Source organism: Oncorhynchus kisutch, linkage group LG2 (assembly GCF_002021735.2).
Source record: "Oncorhynchus kisutch isolate 150728-3 linkage group LG2, Okis_V2, whole genome shotgun sequence".
Lineage (NCBI taxonomy): Eukaryota > Metazoa > Chordata > Actinopteri > Salmoniformes > Salmonidae > Oncorhynchus > Oncorhynchus kisutch.
This window is the reverse complement of record NC_034175.2, coordinates 16,164,816-16,184,643: the sequence shown is the minus strand read 5'-3', so window position 1 is coordinate 16,184,643 and position 19,828 is coordinate 16,164,816. Positions and strand designations below refer to the sequence as shown.

The 19,828-nt window shown below is 43.8% G+C and overlaps 1 protein-coding gene across 1 annotated transcript in view; it reads right to left on the bottom strand.

Moving 5' to 3' along the window:
- Positions 1-836: 836 nt before the first annotated feature.
- LOC109908026 (atrial natriuretic peptide receptor 1) overlaps positions 837-19,828 on the bottom strand; it is a 58,915-nt gene continuing 39,923 nt past the window's right edge. Inside the window, exons 6-22 of the mRNA XM_020506399.2 lie at positions 14,252-14,346; positions 12,174-12,309; positions 11,891-11,975; positions 11,604-11,724; positions 11,426-11,500; positions 11,223-11,300; positions 10,973-11,077; positions 10,744-10,815; positions 10,347-10,506; positions 10,028-10,183; positions 4,859-5,027; positions 3,028-3,174; positions 2,811-2,934; positions 2,611-2,679; positions 2,311-2,485; positions 2,117-2,215; positions 837-1,981 (exon numbers count right to left, since the gene is read on the bottom strand). Coding sequence (XP_020361988.2) covers positions 1,824-1,981; positions 2,117-2,215; positions 2,311-2,485; positions 2,611-2,679; positions 2,811-2,934; positions 3,028-3,174; positions 4,859-5,027; positions 10,028-10,183; positions 10,347-10,506; positions 10,744-10,815; positions 10,973-11,077; positions 11,223-11,300; positions 11,426-11,500; positions 11,604-11,724; positions 11,891-11,975; positions 12,174-12,309; positions 14,252-14,346 — 2,024 coding nt within the window. The 3' untranslated portion in view covers positions 837-1,823. The remainder of the gene's footprint in view (positions 1,982-2,116; positions 2,216-2,310; positions 2,486-2,610; positions 2,680-2,810; positions 2,935-3,027; positions 3,175-4,858; positions 5,028-10,027; positions 10,184-10,346; positions 10,507-10,743; positions 10,816-10,972; positions 11,078-11,222; positions 11,301-11,425; positions 11,501-11,603; positions 11,725-11,890; positions 11,976-12,173; positions 12,310-14,251; positions 14,347-19,828) is intronic.

Genomic DNA, 19,828 nt, shown 5'->3' with positions numbered 1-19,828 from the left:
GAACCCTTTTTAAGAGTTCCCTGGTGACCTCTTCATTTTATTCCAGGGGTGTTTTCAGAGTAACAGTTCAGACAAATCCATTCAGGAAATCAGGAGCCAGTGTGTGTCCAGCGGTCAATCCACAATTTTCATAAAGCTATCCTCTGTCAAGAGCCTGTCTTTCCAGCAGAAATGGTTACCTTTCTTCAATTACTGTTGAATACAGGTAACTGCCAAAATAAAAGAAACACCAACATAAAGTCTCTTAATAGGGCGTTGAGCCAGAACAGCTTCAATTTACCTTGGCATAAATTCTACAAGTGTCTGGAACTCTTTTGTAGGGATGCTACATTCTTCCATGAGAAATTCCATCATTTGATGTTTTGTGGTGGAAAACGCACCAGAATATCCCCTAAGTATTCAATTGGATCAAGATCTGGTGACAGACAGCCATGACATATGGTTTACACCGTTTTCATTCTTATCAAACCATTCAGTGACCACTCGTGCCCTGTGGATGGGGGCATTGTCATCCTATGGGGGAGCGTAGCCAAAATAATAGTCTGCCCAGCATTTTGTATATGACCCTAAGCATGATGGGATGTTAATTGCTTAATTAACTCACGAACCACACCTGTGTGGAAGCACGTGCTTTCAATATACTTTGTATCCCCCATTTACTCAAGTGTTTCCATTATTTTGTCTGTTACGTGTAATGTTCAAAATCATGCCACTTTCAATGGGTATGATGTAAGCTCAGCTGCATATTTTTACTAACAACAATAATGCATTACACTGAATCTGATTAGACAGATTGAGAGGCAATCGTACACTTCAGTGAGAATAATGAAACTGTATACGGTGTTGAAGAAGTGGGACGCTTGACTTTATTTCACCAGAGTAAGAGGATGTATCTATCTTAAGTGCATTTCTGTGAATTGCCCTTTAGGCAATAGAAAAATAATCTATTGAGAAATAAACAACATCTGTATTGTACAAAATAATAAGACTAATATGACTGTAAACAGACAAATCATATACACTGATGAGACATTAGACACACCCACCCACCCACATATATAAAGCAAGTCATTTTAACTCCAGAGTAGGCTCAGTGATTGTGGTTGGGGTCTGAGGATACATGTCACAAACACTACCGTGGAAATTAATCAAATGATAAATCCCAGACCCAAAGTTTGAACGTCATTACATGTCATTTCAACCCCCAAAATGTATGTGATGATGTTGAATCAACGTGGGAAACTGATTGGATTTGCAAAAAAGTCATCAACGTACGGCCATTTAGTCTTTTTTTCTGAATCCAATGTTAATTTCACATTGAATTAGTTGACAACTCTAGATGTTGAACTGACTTCCGTGCCCAGTGGGATACTATGTACTCATAAAATACATGAATTCAAAAAACAGTTACACAATGTGACCACCAGGTAGCAATATCCACAACCTCCTGTAAAGGTTTGTTTGTGAACCATTTTGTTTTTTTACCAATCTAAATACCATCAGTGTTGCATCCAAAACCTTCAACATCGAAATATAACTGGAAAAACATATACACAGAACATCACACACACACTCTCAGAGCATGTAGCTTTCTATATGTCCTTAGAATCTAGATGTTCAAGTGCAGGATGGCTAAAGTGAAGAATGTTCTCCACATCCTCCTTCTTCCACATCTACCTCCCCAATCCCCACCTCATTCATTCACCAGGCCTCTTCATTTGTTTACTTGCTCCAGAACATCAATCAGTGGTTCCCATTATTTGCTCACATTTTCCTCCACCATTTCCTCCTTCATGACCTTCCTCCCTCCTTGGCTTGTCCCCTTAGCTCGTTGACTCGTTGCTCTTGCTCTCTCCCAGTAGCCAGTAGGTGGTCATTTTCCCTTTCCCCTTCATCGCCACATCTCCTCTCAGCTCCAGCTGGAAGCAGTTGAACTCCTGCAGGACGTCACGTGTGGCCGCAGACACATGGATCTTCAGCGCTGTGCGGGAGAGAAGGTGAGGGGAGCAATCCTTAATTAGTCAATTAACTATTATAGAGATATGAAAACCAGCAGAACTGTGGAACTTGAGTCCCAGATTTAAAACCCACATGTTGTATGACTACTGTGGCTTACCTTCACCATTGGACTCCAGTCGTGAAGAGGTGTTGACTGTGTCTCCAAACAGACAGTACCGTGGCATCTTCAGCCCCACCACTCCTGCACACACAGGGCCTGAATATAGAGTGCAGTGAATTGGTCAATCACGCAACTGAAATTGGTATATCATCACTGTGTCTGTTAGTATGTGAACATCACGTGCCGCTCACCGCTGTGGATGCCAATGCGTAGTTTGAGCTGCTGGTCAGGCCGGTGGCGGATTTTGAAGGTGCGTACAGCGTTGAGCAGAGCCAGGGCCATGCGGGCGATCTCTCGGCCGTGTAGCTTCCCGTTCCTCACCGGCAGGCCAGACACCACCATGTAGGCATCGCCGATGGTCTCCACCTGGGGGCGCCACAGAAAAGGCAGGGGCAGGGATGTCAGTGTGTCATAATGGAGGATTTCAATAGAGGCTTCATCTCCTCTTTTCCTTTCCTTCATCTGCACATTGATGAGAAATATAATGTTACCTTGTAAACATCAAAGTTGTCAATGATGGCATCAAAACAGGTGTAGAGGTCATTGAGCAGGGTCACTACCTAAAGAGGCAAACATTTTTTAGAGCAGAATGGGAATTGTTGGGTTTGACTATGGCTTCCCTTGTAAAGTCTATCTTTGTAACTTGTCACACCTGTGTGAGTCGTGTCACAATGTGATTGTACTTTCTCACCTGCATAGGTGTGCTCTCAGCTGATATGGCTGTGAAGCCCACAATGTCACTGAAGTAGATGGTGACTGAATCAAAGGCCTCGGCCTGCACCGTCTCCCCTCTCTTTAGCTGCTCCGCCACTGAACTGCAGGTACAGACAGTAACATTAGGCACTGTGTGTGTGTGTGTGTATAGTATTGACTCAGTGTGTGTGTGTGTGTGTGTAGCAGAGACTCACTGTGGTAGTATCTGGTAGAGCAGGGCCTCAGCCTTGCGTTTCTCTTCGTGGTAGGCCTGGGTTCTCTCCTCCACCAGCTCCTCCAGGTTGTTAGCATACTGCTCCATACGGGACAGCAGGTTATCCAGGATGTTAGTGCTGCACTCCCTACACACACACACACACACACACACACACACACACACACACACACACACACACACACACACACACACACACACACACACAGTCCCAGTAAAAAGTTTGGACACACCTTCAAGGGCTTTTCTTTATTTTACTATTTTCTACATTGTAGAATAAAATGAAATAACACATATGGAATCATGTAGTAACCAAAAAAGTGTTAAACAAATAAAAAAATCAACATATTTTATATTTGAGATTCTTCAAAGTAGCCACCCTTTGCCTTGATGACAGCTTTGCACACTCTTGGCATTCTCTCAACCAGCTTCATGAGGTAGTCACCTGGAATGCATTTCAGTCAAAAGGTTTTCCATTGTTAAAATTTAATTTGTGGAATTTCTTTCCTTCTTAATGTGTTTGAGCCATCAGTTGTGTTGTGACAAAGTAGGGGTGGTATACAGAAGATAGCCCTATTTGGTAAAATATCAAGTCCATATTATGGCAAGAACAGCTCAAATAAGCAAAGAGAAACAACAGTCCATCATTACTTAAGACACGAAGGTCAGTCAATCCGGAAAATTTCAAGAACTTTGAAAGTTTCTTGAAGTGCAGTCGCAAAAACCATCAAGCGCTCTGATGAAACAGGCTCTTATAAGGACCGCCACAGGAAAGGAAGACCCAGAGTTACCTCTGTTGCAGAGGATAAGTTCATTAGAGTTACCAGCCTCAGAAATTGCAGCCCAAATAAATGCTTCACACAGTTCAAGTAACAGACACATCTCAACATCAACTGTTCAGAGGAGACTGCGTGAATCAGGCCTTCATGGTCGAATTGCTGCAAAGAAACCATTACTAAAAGGCACAAATAATAATAAGAGACTTGCTTGAGCCAAGAAACACAAACAATGAACATTAGACTGGTTGAAATCTGTCCTTTGGTCTGATGATTCCAAATTTGAGATTTTTGGTTCTAACCACCGTGTCTTTGTGAGATGCAGATGATCTCTGCATGTGTGGCTCCCACCGTGAAGCTTGGAGGAGAAGGTGTGATGATGTGGGGGTGCTTTGCTGGTGACAGTGTAAGTGATTTATTTCGAATTCAAGGCACACTTAACCAGCATGGCTACCACAGCATTCTGCAGCAATACGCCATCCCACCTGGTTTGCGCTTAGTGGGACTATCATTTGTTTTTCAACAGTACAATGACTCCTCCAGGCTGTGTAAGGGCTATTTGACCAAGAATGAGAGTGATGGAGTGCTGCATCAGATGACCTGGCCTCCACAATTACCCGATCACAACACAATTGGGATGGTTTGGGATGAGTTGGACCACAAAGTGAAGGAAAAGCAGCCAACAAGTGCTCAGCATATGTGGGAACTCCTTCAAGACTGTTGGAAAAGCATTCTTCATGAAGCTGGTTGAGAGAATGCCAAAAGTGTGCAAAGCTGTCAACAAGGCAAAGGGTGGCTATTTTTAAGAATATAAAATATAAAGGATATTTTGATTTGTTTAACACTTTTTTTGGTTACTACATGATTCTACAATGTAGAAAATAGTATAAAAAAAAGAAAAAAAACTTGAATGAGTAGGTGGGTCCAAACTTTTGACAGGTACTGGAGTCATACTCCTTTTTTGGAGTGGAGACACACAAACATTAATGACATCATGGAACACAAACTCTCCCCACTTCCACACCCTACACCCACCTGTTCTGTTTGCGTAGCAGCAGTTTGATATGGTTGAACTCTGGCCTCTCGGTGGGCTCCTCTGCCCAGCAGCGCTGCATGAGTTGTCCCAGCTCCTGGCTGTGGATCTGAGGGTTGACAGCAGGCCGCAGGCACGGCCACTCACCCAGAGCCACCCGATCCATGATTTCTAGAGGAAGAAGGGGGAGTGTACATAACATTACGCTCTTTACATGTCATAGACTGACCAGGTGAATCCCTTATTAACGTCACTTGTTGAATCCAATTCAATCAGTATAGATGGGGGGAGACAGGTTAAAGAAGGATTTTTAAGCCTTGAAACAATTGAGACATGGATTGTGTATGTGTATGTATGACACAACTGTGGGAAGAATTGGAGTCAACATGGGCCAGCATCCCTGTGGAATGCTTTCGATACCTCGTAGAGTCCATGCCCCGACAAATTGAGGCTGTTCTGTGGGCAAAAGTGTGTGTGTGTGGGGGGCGTGCCACTCAATATTAGGAAGGTATTCTTAATGTTTTCTACAGTCAGTGTAGACAGCATTCCTATAGATGGTGAAATACACTGCTCAAAAAAATAAAGGGAACACTTAAACAACACAATGTAACTCCAAGTCAATCACACTTCTGTGAAATCAAACTGTCCACTTAGGAAGCAACACTGATTGACAATACATTTCACATACTGTTGTGCAAATGGAATAGACAACAGGTGGAAATTATAGGCAATTAGCAAGACATCCCCAATAAAGGAGCGGTTCTGCAGGTGGGGACCACAGACCACTTCTCAGTTCCTATTCTTCCTGGCTGATGTTTTGGTCACTTTTGAATGCTGGCGGTGCTTTCACTCTAGTGGTAGCATGAGACGGAGTCTACAACTCACACAAGTGGCTCAGGTAGTGCAGCTCATCCAGGATGGCACATCAATGCGAGCTGTGGCAAGAAGGTTTGCTGTGTATGTCAGCGTAGTGTCCAGAGCATGGAGGCGCTACCAGGAGACATGCCAGTACAACAGGAGACATGGAGGAGGCCGTAGGAGGGCAACAACCCAGCAGCAGGACCACTACCTCCGCCTTTGTGCAAGGAGGAGCAGGAGGAGCACTGCCAGAGCCCTGCAAAATGACCTCCAGCAGGCCACAAATGTGCATTTGTCTGCTCAAACGGTCAGAAACAGACTCCATGAGGGTGGTATGAGGGCCCGACGTCCACAGGTGGGGGTTGTGCTTACAGCCTAACACCGTGCAGGACGTTTGGCATTTGCCAGAGAACACCAAGATTGGCAAATTCGCCACTGGCACCCTGTGCTCTTCACAGATGAAAGCAGGTTCACACTGAGCACATGTGACAGACGTGACAGTCTGGAGACGCCGTGTAGAACATTCTGCTGCCTGCAACATCCTCCAGCATGACCGGTTTGGCGGTGGGTCAGGCATGGTGTGGGGTGGCATTTCTTTGGGGGGCCGCACAGCCCTCCATGTGCTCGCCAGAGGTAGCCTGACTGCCATTAGGTACCGAGATGAGATCCTCAGACCCCTTGTGAGACCATATGCTGGTGCGGTTGGCCCTGGGTTCCTCCTGGGTTCCTCCTAATGCAAGACAATGCTAGACCTCATGTGGCTGGAGTGTGTCAGCAGTTCCTGCAAGAGGAAGGCATTGATGCTATGGACTGGCCCGCCCGTTCCCCAGACCTGAATCCAATTGAGCACATCTGGGACATCATGTCTCGCTCCATCCACCAACGTCACGTTGCACCACAGACTGTCCAGGAGTTGGCGGATGCTTTAGTCCAGGTCTTGGAGGAGATCCCTCAGGAGACCATCCGCCACCTCATCAGGAGCATGCCCAGGCGTTGTAGGGAGGTCATACAGGCACGTGGAGGCCACACACACTACTGAGCCTCATTTTGACTTGTTTTAAGGACATTACATCAAAGTTGGATCAACCTGTAGTGTTGTTTTCCACTTTAATTTTGAGTGTGACTCCAAATCCAGAGCTCCATGGGTTGATAAATTTGATTTCCATTGATAATGTTTGTGTGATTTTGTTGTCAGCACATTCAACTATGTAAAGAAAAAAGTATTTAATAAGAATATTTAATTAATTCAGTGTTATTTTAGTGTTCCCTTTATTTTTTTGAGCAGTGTATAATATTTTCTATCTAGTGTCCTTCCTTCTGCTTTCATCTTCTCAGAGATTCCAGTCCAATTTCCTTTCCATTGTGTTCATATCTATGCTTTCACAATCTTTCCATTATCTCTCCCTCCCAATTTATTTTATCCTCTCGTTCACACTTTCATCATTTCTCATCCTCTTCCCATCCTCTTCCCATATTTCTGCCCTACACACACACACACACACACACACACACACACACACACACACACACACACACACACACACACACACACACACACAGCCTAGATGGCATGCTCTGGTTCTAATTCAGTTCATTGTTTTTCTGTCACACAACAGCTGCTGTCTCCCAGTACAAAATGTTACACTCTGATGAGCAAACACAAACACTTGCTTCTCTCTCAGTACACCACTCTTGCAATCAACCACAATCATGTTCAATCTTCTTCAATTTTGCACAATTTCATGCAATTATGGTTTAGGTAAAAACAAATTCACTGAGCAGTGGTGGTTGGCAGACATGGGTGCAGCAATGTTTTCTCCTCAACACGTTGTGATGGAGACTTGACTTGGAGCACAACGACGGCTGTTATTGCTGATCCGTATAGCAAGAAATCCAATCTTCTCTTTCTTTTTCAATTTTCTAAAGAAGGAAGATAATTTGGGAACTACAATCTGTCCTAACTACAATTTAATCGGAAATCCTGACTGATAATAAAAAACATTCTAAAGAGTCACACACCCCTGCTCAAATGAAAAGGAAATATCTTGTTTGCAGCTATGTACTTACAATCTGATGTTTTATTAAAATTGTGTTGCTTTACTCTAAGCCAGAGACACAGAAAACAGTACAGTGGAAGGTAAACAATTATAATATGTTTGTGTGTTATATAAAGCATGTGACTATGTGTTTGTCCTTAGTACAAAGCAGAGAGGTACAGTAGCTCTCGTCCTCCATATCATTAGAGTAGGCTCTTCAGGGTAAGTGGGGTGCAAGAGGGGCTGAGTGAGAAAAAAGAAAATGATGGAAAAAATCTGTCACTTTTAGGAGCGTGTTCGACAAATTCATGAACTTTCCCTAGTTTAAGTTGCCAAATGGTTGCAATTGCAAAACTGTTCCATGTCTCCATTTTAACGTTGTGGCATATTAGTCAGTAGCTCTGAAATTACCATTTGGTTGTGTCAATATTTGGGGGTAACAACATACTGTAGCTTTGTTGAGTCACTGGAGCTGTTATATGTTTTTTGATAGGTTTGTGTTTTCTACAGAGCTTTTCCTAAGTAAACAGACTTGCAGGTGCAATGTGCAGAATAACAGCTTTTGTTTTGAGTTGTTCTAATTGCCTTATCGCTCCTCTGCGATAATGCAGTCAGCAAAGACCACAGAGCCTTGACGGGAAGGAGGCTTGTTAGGTTTGTTTGTTATGCTTTTGATGGAAGAATCATACAAACACTGTTTATCTTGGACACAATCTGGGGTATAATTTACTCAGCCACAATGCTATTATCTCTTTCTTTTATAATACATATGTGTTTATGTGCAAATAAGTGTGCTTATGACCAAAAGTGTATGGGAGCACAAATGTGACTCGTTTCAGGAAACTAGGAGTATGTCGCAGGTCACTACTTTACAGGATACTTTTTTATCATTATACTTTTTTTTATCAAAATGCGTTTTTGGCAGAAATGCCCTCTGGAACAATTAACTTTCATGTGCCTTAATAACAAACTTGTATGTCATCTGTAAATATGAATAAATTACGAGCCTAGTTGGTTTAACCACGGGAAAAGACAGGAACCTTCCAGCTAATAGTAATGGATGGTCTGGACATGCTGAGAGATGAGTTCGGATTGGTCTGCCATGTAGCCTGCTTCTGTCTATAACATGAGCTGCTCAGTATGTGTAGGTAATCCTTTCTACCACAGCTTTTTTGAAAGATATCATGAAGAACTGCAGAGGTGTTGCTACTGCTCTCCACTTTCTGGGGGACGATCGTGCCATGCTGACTCTCTGTGACTCTGAAAATTAATCAGACGAAGAGGAGATCCCTGATATAGATAAAAACATTTTAATTGAACCAGACATTATAGAGTTTTCTGAAACAGGGATCAACAATGTTGTTGAATGCCCGGTGGTAGCAGAGTATGATTGCTAAGGAGATGGAGAAAATTCTATCGTTTGATTGTAAATATGCAGAGGGAGTCGAAAAGAGAACATAGAAGTCTGTTGTATAAAAGATTACATCTTCAAACTAAGGGCAACCATGGCATTGGTGACAGAGGGAGAAGCGTTCATCCATGTATACGGGTAAGAAAGTCTAGCTAGATACATTTTCAGATATTATACGTTTCTAATTTAGTCAGAAAGTAATTTTCATTTTAAGTTAGAGGGTACTGTTAGCTAGCTAGCTAACATTAGCTGGCTGGCTCACTAGCTAACGTTACCTGTATGATCTGTGTTGTAATATTATTTGTATCTCAGAAATCTATCTGCATTGCTAGTTATAACCTAATGTTATCTAGCTAGCTAATATTGAACCTAGTTAGTTAGCTTTAGCTACCTGGAGATTCATGCATGGTGCCTAGTTATGACAATCAGTTTGTATTGCTAGTAGTATGGGTTGGGATTATTGCTGTGTTCTTACTTAGTTAGTTGCTGTTTAGCACATGGACTCACATGTGAATCCTTAAAGAGATGGGTGGGGCTAAGGTTTAAGAGGTTGTTGCTGAATGGGTTTAGACAAAGAAGAGCTCTCTAGTAGGTGTACCAAAACATTCAAGAGCCCTTTTCTCAAAAGTGGGGTTACAAGTTTATAAACTTTCAAAGCAGAATTACTTTCCCATTGTTCCTCAACTGTAATGTATTATATACAATTTAATAATTTAATAAAAGTCTCTACTTTTTAATAAACAAAAGTCTCTACTTTTATCCAATGTAAAAAATACAATTTCAAATTTTGCTACATAGGATCAAATCGTTCCCAAATGTCTGTCATGAAGAAAGATAGAGTGCGTGTGTGTGTATGTGTGTGTTACCTTTGGGGCTGAGCGGCTCTCCCTCCAGATAGAAGGCTCCGTGGCGTAGCGCCACCTCCTGGAGAATGATGCCAAAGCTGTAGACGTCCCCCTTCTGGGTGCCACATAGAGGGGGACTCTCCAACCTCAGCAGCTCTGGGGCCATCCACAGTTTCCCTACAAACATAGATGGACAAATTGACTAAAAGTATAATTAATTTGCCTACAGACACTGATCTAAGGCCAGTTTAGTATTTCACCCTCTTAAGGATTTGATCAGGGTAAACTAATCCTAAATCTGTGTCTAAAGGGAAATGTCCTGCAGAGCCAGGTGACTCACGGGCATAGTAAGCATGGGCGTCATCTGTGTTGCTCTCGGTGCGGAAGCTGGACAGGCCGTAGTCGGTGATCTTCAACACAAAGCGGTTATCCACCACGCAGTTGGACGACTTCAGGTTGCCGTGGGAGACGATGACACTGTTGTGGAGGAAAGCCATGCCCTGGATAGGAGAAGGGGAGGGAGGTAGGGATAAGGGTTAAAATATAGAAAGAGAAGAGAGAGATAGTCAAAAGGAGAGATTAGAGATAAATTAGTTATTCATATTGAGCTTTAGTCTAAAAATGTTTGGCAAAGCATATGGACGTTCACTTGTTGAATGATGCAAATGTGTTTTTTCAGGTCAATTGAAGTTGACACATGGAAAGATAAGCAGGAGAGTGTGTAGAGCAGTGGTTACCTTTACAATGTCATTAATTAACGAGTATCTGAACATCCAGTCCAGTGTGATGCTCTCATTTTCCATGATGTCCTGAAGGATGAAGCACACACGCGCACGCGCGCACACACACACACACACACGCGCACGCACGCACACACACAGCATTTAGACAAGACAAATGTTTCCTAAAGACTTGAATTGGGTCTGTGGACCATCTTATAGTGGAGTTGTGGTGAGGGGTGGCTACCTGTAAGCTACCCCGAGGACAGTACTCTGTGATGATGCAGATGTTGGGGGGGTCGATACAGGCTCCGATGAAGCGGGTCAGGTGCTCATTCTGAATATCACGCATCTGGGGAGGGAAGGAAAGGAAAGGAAAGGAAAGGGAGGGAAGGAAAGGAGGACACCATGTGACATTTAGGGACAGCGCTATTCTCTGATGCACATATGCATTCTGGAGTATACACACGTCACACTACAACCTCATGAAGACTCACATGTTTCAGTTCAAACAGCACATTTCTGGTGAGCTCAATGCGTTTTCTGTTGATGTATTTGATGGCCACAATGTTCGCCTGAAAGACAGAGAAAACATTATGCATTCAATCCAGTTGACATTAAAAGGTTACTATTTCACGCACACACACACACGCATACACGCACACACACGCACACACACACACACGCACACCCTACTTACCTTGTAATAGCCTGTCTTGGCAAACACCTGAAAGTTTCCATCTCCTGTTAATAGGGAGCCGTAGTTGGAGCCTCTCTGTAAATAAAGCGAAAGGTGGGATGGGGTCAGTTTTGTGCAAGACTGTGTGTATTGCGAAATGTGTGTGTTGTTGCAAGCGTGTGTATGAGTGTGTACTCACCAGGGACAGAGTGAGCTTGCTGCCTGCGCTTCGCAGCACTTTCTCCATGTTGCTCATCTGAATATCCTCCCAGGAGACTCTCCACAGCTGAGCCACCAGTTCATTTTCAAGCTTGAGCTTCCTGTGTGTGTGTGTGTGTGTGTGTGTGAAAGTGTGTGAAAGACAGAGATGATAGATTGCTCTTTTAGATATGTGAACAATGCTATAAACGTAATGACATAAAACTCTTCCCGTAGATTCTAGGCCTTGTGCATACTTGCTGATTGAACTGGCCTGTCTACACTCACCTGTATATGAAGACAGTAATGGTGAGGATGATGATAATGATGAAGAACACCACAATTGTTACCATCTGGTGGATTGTGATGGTTCCTGGAAAAAGAGACAGGAGAAACATTTTTATGGTACTGTTTTCCTTCAATACAGCCACTGCATGACAGTGTAATGTTAGTCATCGTAAGCTGTTTTGACTGATTATGACTAGTATAAATTCTGCTACGTCATGCAAACATAGACATTTTATGGGGGGTATATACAAAAGTGAGTGAGAGACAGACGGAGTCCACTGACGTGCGAGGCAGGCTGGGTTGTCGTTCTTAAAGCCACAGACGGGCACATCTAAAGGAGCAGCTCCCCCTGGCCACTGGATGTCCATCCCAGGCAAGGCCCTCAGCTTCTTCTGAGAGCCGTTGTACACGGACACAATCTGGCAAGGAACACAGTATAACTTTCTAATGTTAAATATTAAATAATGACAAATAACATACCACACATTGATTGATTTGTTTTATTAGATCATTTAAAGCAGTAGGCTGTTCCAGTCGGAGACAACATTACATAATTAAACATTTTAGAGGATAATAACAGAATAAAGCCAGAAGGCTTATTTCCATTGTGGTCCTCTTAGACAGTGATATGGCAGGCTGGCAAGATTGACACATTATTCTCAATGTAATGCATTAGCATAGGGTGATAATGGGAGACGACTTTCAATGAGCCACTAATCAGCCCAGAGACTTGACACTCACCCCCTCACACTAGGTGAAAAACATCCACTCTCTCTCCCTGTTCACACACGCACATATACATAAACACACAAGCATGTACGTTTTCGCCCATCCACACATGTACATGTACACACTCTTGATCTCGCTGCATCAGTTGGTCATTAACCTCAGTGGCTTGCCACCAATTAATATTTGTCATTCTGTCATTACATAAGACAAACACATTGGCACTGGGTGGATGAAATGACATATTAAATGATCATATGTATGCTGAAATACAGTTTGTTACAGTTTTTCTCAATTGCTAAAACACAATTTCTGAAACCTTGCTCCATTTCCTGAAAACATTAAACACAAAACCTCATCTTAAAGCACTATTTACATAACCTCTGACTCCTCTCGCAAAATGAAACATTCGCCTCAAAACAGTTTCACCTGTGTTCAAAATCAAACAATACTCTCAAATCATAAACAAAGTGATCAAAATGATATACACTCTCAAGCAGTCAGTAAACAATACACCGAAAAATAGAAAACACATTGTTCAAAACATACAATTCTCAGGGAGTACATTTTTAATCTAAAAAAATATTCATATTTTTCCGTCATTGTCTTTTGATGAACGAAAACATGTTCTATCATAGTAGCTCAAAATTGATCAGAAATTACTACTCTGCTTTGCTCTTTGCAATTTATTTTTCTGTTCTTCCTTCTCCTTGTACCCCTATTTTTACAGTACTGTACCCTGCATCTCACAAACCTGTCCTTTGTCTCTGTGATACTGTAATTCTTGTTCTTTGTTGATATGAACCTGCAACCAGTCAAAATCTATTGAGCAGTCAGTACTGTTAATAAATGAAAAGCACAATATTCAGGGCCATACAATTTGTCCATTGTACAGTATACAGCCTACAATGCACTGTACTACAGTATCCATTCTCAGACTTTCTCCTTCCCACCTTCAACAACCTGTTTGTTCTCTGAACTGGCTTATATTGGTTGTGTCGCATCATTTGAAACAGGTTAAATCAATTTTGAGTGGTTGTGTTCAATCAATGACATATGTTCTCTATTTGTATTTGATTGTTGCCACTTGTGTTTACCAGTATGGATGACATGTGCATTAGAGTGCAGAATGTGTTTTGAGAATGAGAATGTGTTCAGAGTTTTGCTGAAAAGTCTAAGTGAGATCTGCAAATTGTGTTTTACCATTTGAAATGGTTTAAGGTATTGACAACAGACTGCATAATTAGCTAAATGAGTCCAGGCAACTGAGAACTTTGTTCAGCCAATGGGTTTTAGTCTTTTTGCAATTGAGAAAAACTGTAATACTGTATGCTATAGCTATATTTACCCTCACCCTGAGCAGATGGTATATTGTAGTGTTAATGGAGACATGGAGGTCTTTCTATGAACTGTAGAGCTCTTTTCTTCAACATGTTAATGCCTCTGGAGAACATCTAGTTTTATTCTCCAATCTCCAAAACACACAGAGACTGTGTACACAGGCAGGCAGCTTTATGAGCACTGGCAGAATGAAAGAGATGAGGAGCCTTTGTGTGTGAGTGAGTGAGTGAGTGAGTGAGTGAGTGAGTGAGTGAGTGAGTGAGTGAGTGAGTGAGTGAGGTGTGTATTCAGTACCTGGAAAACACTGGTGTTGGTGTCAGTCATGTCCCAGAAAGCGAAGTCTGTCTCTCTGTCCCCATTTTCATCTATCTGCACCAGGCCTGTTACACCTGTTGAGAGGACCAGAAGGAGAGAGGAGCCAAAGGGAGGTAGAGGAGTCGGACAATATTTAAAGGGAGCAAATTAATGTTATCTTACACTAATATCCAGTCCAGGGATGAAAATAATCATCAAAGCGCTCAGCGGGTAACAGTAATTACTACAAATTATTACTGTCATTACGAAACGAGAGCAGATTTACATTTGAGGTTGTCCCTATCAGCTGACATCTGAAAAGAATCTCAGCCATTGAGCAAGTTACAACACCCATAACAACATCTCAAACCTAAAAAATAAACAGCCATAACTCAAAACAAACATTGGTCATGACAACAATTTCACTTCAAATGATTGTGTTGGAGATACACAGATGCAAACACAAACAGTATAAGTTGGTACACCCCAGGCACACCCAAAAGTATTCATGCATAATCACAGTAATATAGCTGGGCTATCTTGTTAATAAATCTAGTAGTCGGCCATCTTGTATAACATTACTTTAATTTCCGGCGAAGACAACAGCCCAGGGTTGGTTTGGAGGTGCAGATAATAGCCTGAGAGCCATTTCATATTGAGTGTGAATGGAAAGAGGTGTCTATAGGGATAAATTACATGACAGGCGATGCCATTACCGGCATGGAAATGTCCAATCCAAATGGGGTTATCCTAGTAATAAAGAAATATACAGGCGTCATGATTAACCTTGTGGTTGGTCTGGGAAAATGACTTTTGGCCAGCATCTGCATGGGGGGATGCATGGTGTTTGGTTGTCTGGGACAGGTTAAGGTGTGGAAGTAAGGGGAGTGGAGTCATGATTTAGTACCTATTTAATAGAACATTATACAATTAACATCGACCAATGAGTCATGTGGGTGCTATGTGGGTGACGTCATCACGACTTCCAGGAATTGGGAGTAGCACTTCTTTGGGGGATGGTCCCTGGATGGCTGTCTATGTTAAGGCAAACTAGGTATGGGAAGTATATAAAATAATGGAGACACATTTACAGTAAAAAAAAGTGGCCTTTAACCATCCCTCTGTCTCTCCATGTATGCATCCAAACATCCATTCATCCATCCATTTTTCTTAGCCTCACAAACCTCTTACTGCTGTCTTTGTCACACACTGAAAGCCGCCTACCACCCTGCATCCCACTGCTGGCTTGCTTCTGAAGCCCCACATTTGACATTTGAATCACCGACCTCTCCCGGCTCCAACGACACAATAACCTCATTAACTAGTCTACTGGTGCCATCATGGGCTGGAGCACATTCTGCCACACCCATTGCCTAAAGTCAGCACAATCCTGGGGACAACTGTACTCTCTGTCGGGACCGGAGACCAAGGTTATGGATACCTACATTGGAGACTCCCTAGCTGCTGGATTTATCCGTCCCTCTTCCTCTCCCACCCGTGCAGGGTTCTTCTTTGTGGAGAAAAAGGACAAGACCCTGCGCCCGCGTATTGACTACCGGGGACTCAATGACATTACGGTTAAGAACCGTGACCCGCTACCACTCATCTCCTCGGCCTTCGAGCCGCTCCAGTGGGCCACTGTGTTTTCCAAGCTGGATTTACAGAACGCCTACCACCTGGTGCGGATACGAGAGGGTGCCCATCGGACCCTGGCCTTTGTGCGACAGCACTTTTAGTGGCCTACTATGGTTCCTGACGTGACCGCATTCGTCGCCGCTTGCACAGAACAAGACTCCTCTGCAAGCTCCGGCTGGTCTCCTCCAACCTCTGCCTGTCCCCCACCATCCCTGGTCTCACATGTCCCTGGCCATCCTGACCGTGGTGATTCGGTTTTCCAAAGCCGCCCACTTCGTTCCTCTCCTCAAACTACCCTCTGCCAAAGAGACGGCCCAGCTCATGGTGCAGCATATCTTCTGGATCCATGGACTGCCTGTGGACATGGTCTCCGACCGGGGTCCTCAGTTCTCGTCCCAGTCCTGGAAGGTGTTCTGCACCCTCATTGGGTCGTCGGCCAGCCTGTCCTCCGGGTTCCACCCCCAGTCCAACAGCCAGTCAGAGCGGCCAACGAGGACCTCGAAACTACCCCGTGCTGCCTGGTCTCCGCCAACCCCACCACCAGGAGCCAGCAGCATGTGTGGGTTGAATACGCCCACAACACCTTGACTGCTCTGCCATGGGCCTATCTCCCTTTGAGTGTTCCCTGGGGTATCAGCCCCCGCTCTTCCCTGAGCAGGAAGAGGAGGTTGGCATACCTTCTGCCCAGATGTTTGTCTGCCGCTGTCGTCGTACCTGGAGGAGAGCCCAGTCGGTCCTCCTCATGACCACCTTCAGGTGTCGATGACAAGCAGATCTCCATCAGTTTATCGGCCCTTTCCCCATCTCCAAGATCATTAGCCCCTCTGCTGTCCACCTTCTGTTGCCCCGTACCCATCGTATTCATCCTACAACTCACAGCCCTTTGTCTTCTATTTCCAGGCCCACCCCTCCCCCCCGTGTCATCGCTGGCCTTTCGGTGTACACGGTGAGACGCCTCCTCAGGGTTCGACCACAGGGCAGGGGTTTCCAGTACCTGGTTGACTGGGAAGGTTTTGCCCCGGGGGAGAGGTGCTGGGTCCCCGCTAGAGACATCCTGGACCCATCCCTCATCACCGACTTCCACCGCCGGCACCCCGGTCAACCAGGTATGCGCCCAGGATGCCAGGTGGCGCCCCCGGGGGGGGGGGGGGGGGGGGGGGGTACTGTCACACCCTGATCTGTTTCACCTGTCTTTGTAATTGTCTCTACCCCCTCCAGGTGCCGCCCATCTTCCCCATTATCCCCTGTGTAGTTATACCTGTGTTCTCTGTTTGTCTGTTGCCAGTTCGTCTTGTTTGTCAAGCCAACCAGTGTTTTGTGTCAGCTCCTGCTTTTCCCCAGTCTCTCTTTTCTCATCCCCCTGGTTTTTGACCCTTGTCTGTCCTGACCCTGTACCCACTCGCCTGACCACTCACCCTGCCCCTGACCCTGAGCCTGCCTTCCGTCCTGTACCTTTGCCCCTGTTGCTGTAATAAACATTGTCACTTCAACACTGTCTGCATCTGGGTCTTACCTTGATACCTGATATTAATAAAGAGCAAGACTAAGTATTTAATAATTATTTATCCTTGAATGGAAATGTTGGGGGGGGGGGGGGCTGAATTCAGTGGGCTGCAGTGATGGATGCTCAGTCCACCAGAGCTGTATTAGTCTGGTAGTGCTGCAAAGAACAGAGCAATCAGAGCAGGCATTCAGAGCATGTGGAGAAGAGTGGCACATTGTGAGCTACAGTACAGCTCAGTAGCTTGACAGCTAGTGTGTTAGTTTGGTAAATGGACTGTATTGATGTAACTTCATGAGTGATGCGTATTGGAAGTACAGTATATCAGATGAAGACTGTATTGTCAAAACATGCTGTTTTCAATAATGAAGAAGCAAGTTCTATACATCTTCCACTGCCCTCCTAAAATGTCTGAATCTCTCTCACCCATCCAGGCCCATTAGTTAATGGAACAGAAGCTAGAGAGAAAAGCAGCTGTAACCTGATCCTTCCATCTTGACATCCTCCCCCTCTCTATGTATACGGTCTATACTGGCTGCCTCCCTTCATGTACTGTATCCATCTTTGTACATTATGTAAATTCATATATCATCAACAACAGTAAAACACCTGTATGTCTCATCTTATTCCCCTCACTGTTCAAATCCTTGTAATTACCTAAGCTAAAACGGGAATCAGTTTCCCCACTGCGCCTTTCCAAGTATTTTTGATTTGCACAGCAGTGTGTCCCTGATGGAGGAAGTTCACATCTGATTGAAAGAACATTGCATGACCCGTTCCGTACTGACGGCTAACCTGGTGAAAAGTCACCAGGCACATGCTCCTGGGCTGTCTATTCCTAAATCAGGTGTCAACTCCTTCCATCCAAGACTGCACAACGCACATCACTTTCGTCTGGTCCTCTTTTTGTTGAGGTATAACAAGAAGATCTTGCAGTCAAACAAAGATTCCAGAAACATCTTGACAAGGTAGAAAAAAAGGTCAAGTGTCTGAAAGAAAATGTCCATGAAAAAGCCAGAGGTGAGTCCACATTAGTGGCATGTTGTGTTTTTTAGGGTTCTAGCCAATAAATGCACAAGGCAACTGTCAAGGCATTTGAAAAGGGCACACGGATGGAAGACTAGCAACACAATGCAGGTTGTCGCAGTGCGCCCCTAGACATTCATGAAACCTACAATCAAACACTCCTCTGATTCAGGGCAAAAAGTACTGGAAAGTACTTTGACTTTAAATCTGGGGAAAGCACAGAACACTCTTATGAATAACAATAACCGTTAACAAAGTGCACAGTGCACAGTGGAAGTGTCATGGCACCATTTGATTTTCCACTGAGTCACAGCGTAGTTTATGGATATGTATGGTGCCAACCAGGTGATTACAATCCATAGCTGCTGTGAATCCATGAGAGCAGCTGCTGATAGAGCTCCAATAGAGCCACATAAACGGCCTATGTTCTTATCTAAAGAGTGAACACATGGGAATAGGTGATATTGTGTATTTATTATCACTGCTGCTAAACGTGAAGTGGGAGCACTCCTGTCACATACAGTATATGCAAATATTGACCTTATTGTACACTCACTGTAGTGTGATATGATATTGCAGCTCTACATCAGCTAGACCAGGAGGTTAACTTGCAGGCTGTTTTTTGTTCACTCTACTTAGTCGTCTGATGTCTGAAAACACAGGCTTGGAATTTTGGCCTTGCATTTAACAAGCACCTCTCCTTGAAATAATTGCACTTACTGTGAGAAATAACTAAGGCATTCTTCTACCCAGGCAGCCGTGAAATAGTCTGCAAACCACCTGCGGCTTATGTCCCTGGATCAAAGTGTGTTCTGCATACATAACAGCCCCTGCCTAACTAACTAAGGATGGCACACACCTGTTGTCATGTCCAAAAATCTACAGCAATCTATGTGTTTACTTTGAACCTTATCATATCAGTCAACAACAGTCATCAAATAAACATAGTTGTTTCATCAAATATATAGGTAACTAAGGATGGAAAAAATTTACTATTCTAGGACTTACTTATGAATAATGTATACTATTCATTATTCATCTAGACTTATGTGATTTTCCCCTTAGTCTCTGATGGAGAGATAGGGAGTAAGGGAGGGAGAGAAAGAAAGAGAGATAGAAATAGAGAGCAAGACCTCCAGTTATGAATGACATGAAAGGGTCTCTAACACTAAATGCTATTAGACTAAGATCTGTAGGGTCTCTGTCAATCCTTTTTACAGGCACTCCATTGCCCACTAATAGCATTGACAAGGTTCTCCAGTTACCAACGATTTCTGGGACAATGGGGGCCTACCATGTACCATGGAGCTGTAGAGTTTTAGTACATATGATTAACAAAAGGGCACAAGCACAAGAGTGCTTCATTCTTTCTCTCTGTTCCTATCCCCCTCTGGCCACCTGTCTGCCTGTCTCCT